The sequence below is a fragment of the Harmonia axyridis genome, chromosome 1 (genome assembly GCF_914767665.1).
Source record: "Harmonia axyridis chromosome 1, icHarAxyr1.1, whole genome shotgun sequence".
NCBI lineage: Eukaryota > Metazoa > Arthropoda > Insecta > Coleoptera > Coccinellidae > Harmonia > Harmonia axyridis.
The window spans coordinates 28,042,318-28,045,845 of NC_059501.1; the positions used below are offsets into that span (position 1 = coordinate 28,042,318).

General features: G+C 36.3%; 1 protein-coding gene across 1 annotated transcript; it reads right to left on the reverse strand.

Annotated features, from left to right (window-relative positions):
• Positions 1-1,286: 1,286 nt before the first annotated feature.
• LOC123670599 lies at positions 1,287-3,528 on the reverse strand. Its single transcript, XM_045604106.1, has 2 exons — positions 3,025-3,528; positions 1,287-2,124 (listed from the first exon to the last, which is right to left on the reverse strand). The coding sequence occupies exons 1-2, from the start codon at positions 3,028-3,030 to the stop codon at positions 1,807-1,809; spliced, it is 324 nt and encodes a 107-aa protein (XP_045460062.1). The 5' UTR covers positions 3,031-3,528; the 3' UTR covers positions 1,287-1,806.

The window sequence follows — 3,528 nt, forward strand, 5'->3', positions numbered from 1 at the left end:
TCCATAAGACACTGAACATATGCACAATATTTTTAATTGCTTGGAATCTTGTAGAAATATTCAAAATAACAGCATCTAGAATTGAATAAAATACATTTATTCTGAAGTAATCCTCCCCACTAAGTTCTGATGAAAAATCCTGTTCTGAATTCGTTTCGTCAAAAAATTGCTTTCTTTTGCGTTTCCTCTTCACGGACGTAGGCATTTCGGTTGACATTTCTAAATTTTTTGCTACTTCTCTACATTCATTCAATATTTTCGACCAACTATTTCTTATAATATTAAGATCTTCCAGCAAAGACTTCAAATTTTCGGTTCCAATGTCCAAAGTTATGGATTCCGTTTGAAGAATAACACTTCTATAGTTGATAGCTGTAAGTACTTTCAGCCACGTTGAAGCCATTAAGAGACATTCAAATGATCCCAAATATGATAAAATACCATTCAATTCAATTCGCACTTCTGATGTCAAATTGAGCTCAAATACCTCTAGAATTGCATCCTTTATTCCGGGCAACTTGTTGCAGACCGGTTTGACACTTTCTACTCTAGCTGACCAGCGAGTTGTAGAAAGAGAATGCAGGGATACATCTATTTTATTTTTTAAAATCTCCCACCTGGAAGGACTAGCACTAAATATATTGTACAGCTTTTGGATTATTCCAAAAAATGTAACAGCCTGGGGACAACATTCTGCTGCATGGACACCACATAAGTTCAAACTATGACAAGCACAAGGAGACCATATGGCAAGGGGATTGAGGGCCAGGATCCTTGCCTGCACGCCTTTATATTGTCCGCTCATGTTGCTTCCATTGTCATATCCTTGTCCACGGCAATCTTCTATGCTAATATTGCGCTTTTTCAAATTTTCTAAAATCATGTTTGCTATATCTTCCCCAGTTTTTTTATTACAGTTGATGAATTCTAAAAATCTTTCAAACACTTGGTATTTGCCATCTTCATTCAGCCAGACATAACGTAATATAAACGTTGTTTGTTCGTCATGAGAACTATCAGGGGTAGCATCGACGATTAAAGAAAAATATTTCGCCAGCTTTCTCTCGTTTAAAATTTTTTCCATAACATGTTCAGCACAAAGTGAAATGAATTCATTTTGAATTTCGGCTGAGAGATAGTGTACTTGCATACGTTTCTTAGTTTCTTGAGAATCTTTAACAGCATCTAGATGCTCTGCTAATATGGTATCATAATTTGCTAGCAACTCCAATGTACCAAGAAAATTGCCATTGTTTGGATTACCAATCAAACTATATAGATGATCCTCTTAATGCTAGTCCTCTTTCAGATAAAAATAGAATCACTTGAAGAAATCTTTGCAATAGTTCTTTCCACTTCTCTTTCTCTTTTTCTAAAGATTTCAATACTAAGTTATCGATATTCTTTTTATTGAAAATATTTTGTTCTATACCCCGCCACTCTAGGTATGATGATCGATGACCGATACTATTTTCATGTTCAGGAATTCTGTTATACAATTTTCTGTAGAAATTTGTAGGACTCCAACCATATTCAGTTACAAACCGAGAAGAATGTTGTGACCTTGTTGCTTTATTGAATAACCTACAGGGAAAACAGAACAGTGCTTGCCTCGAGGAAGTTAGCCAGTCTCTTGATACAACCTCCCCATTTTTCATGTTTAAATTTAATAGATATTTGGGAAATGGCATTCCGTTGCTATCAGGAGGAAGTTGTGATGGAATGGGTTCAGGTCCTTTTCTCACAGCTTCTTCAATAATGACGGGAGTAACGTTTCTCAAATTTCCTATATCGAAGTGTACTCCACTATCGATATTCATATTTATCTTGATTGCTATCAACTTTAACTGCGTTTGAAATGATTCCACTTCGTAGGAGATCATCGTTTTGCCCAACAGAACTACTGGAAATGGGGCTTGAAGGTGAAGGTACAGGACCAGGCGATGATATATTGGAGGTTTCTGAAACTTCATCACAGGTTTCATTCACTTTTGAAATGCCTGGAGTTACTTTTGAGGTAGTAAACCCAAGGTTTTCAAGAGTTCTTCTTCCTTTTCTCATGTGCTCCAACTTCTGCTGTTGCTCTTTACGTTTTTGGGAGCCAGATTTATGATGATAACTCATCTATTAAAATAAATTGATATTTATTAGACAACCATCTTCGTTTTCGGTGAGTTTATTTAACTGAAAAGGCGCTTTTCACATTTCATTCAGTTCCACATTTTAAAATTAGTAGGACACTTTGGTTTGTTTAAGTAATACATACTATACTGCAAACTGCATGAAAAACAACCATCTCATAATGAATTTTTTTGGCAAAATCAAATAAATGTAGAGCATGAAGTGTGAAGTAGTACGAGATCCGGCTGCAGAATTACTGCACTCATCGGTTTTCTGCTAGGGGAAGAAAAAAAAAGAAGCTTGTATTTTCTATTTTTTTTCGGAACAAAATCCGTTCACTTGTTTTTTTTTAATGAAATATCGTCTATATCACAGATTTCAACTATATATCAGTATCAAAATACAAATTTTTGCATCCTCATCTGAATGAACGCCCCCGGATTTTCGATCAAAAAACGCTGCATAGGGCCCAAAAATGGACAAAAAAATTTGGTTTCGACCAATGCGGTTGTAAAATTTTTGCTGAATACACTGATTCTATTCTCACTGGGAATAACTGAAGACCCCAGTATCAGAATTCAGATTTTCCACCTGTGCGCGACATAATTTCACCGTTTCCAGACTTTTGAACCATCCGGTATATTCTCCTTATTATAAATAAACATAAAAATTTGGTTTTCAGCAAGAAACCGAAGAGCGCAATAATACTACAGTACTACAGACGGATTTTGGACTAAAGGTAATGAAAATGGTATTGAAGGTATCAGCTTCAAAGATTTCTATGTGTACGGAAATATGACGTTCATTTGCACGCGTCAAAGTATAAAGTTCTGACGTTCATTGAAACAAACTCACCCGTTTTATGTATGCTTTATGCTTTTGCTGAATACTGATGTGTCTTACCTTCATTCAGATTATTCCAAACAACGTACTTCACAAAACACACTAACGATAATCCAATATCCAATCAATATGAGTATGAACTCGGAGAAATATTCACTAATAGAATAGCAAGCAACGAATTCGGTTGACAACAATGACAATGAACATCGATCAGGTCAGGGATTCCCCGAAAATTCAGTAAACGAAACGATCTACGTTGAATTGACGATAGGGGCGGGAACGTGACCAGAGCGTAGAGCTGAAGCGGGTCAATACTTTAGGCAATGTTGTACTGATTTATGTATTCAAGATTGCCTATGTAGGCTATCTAATAGCATGGACAATCTTGAATGTTTACATTGTTGTTTTATAAGATTGAAAGGAATCACACAATCTTCATCAGTTCCATTTTTTTTATGTAATTATAAATATCAATGAAAAAATTCTTGTTGCTGGAGCTCGAGCCCGGGCCCCCCATGAGCCCGGGCCCCGGTAATTTGTACCGGCTGTACCGCCCTCTCGTCG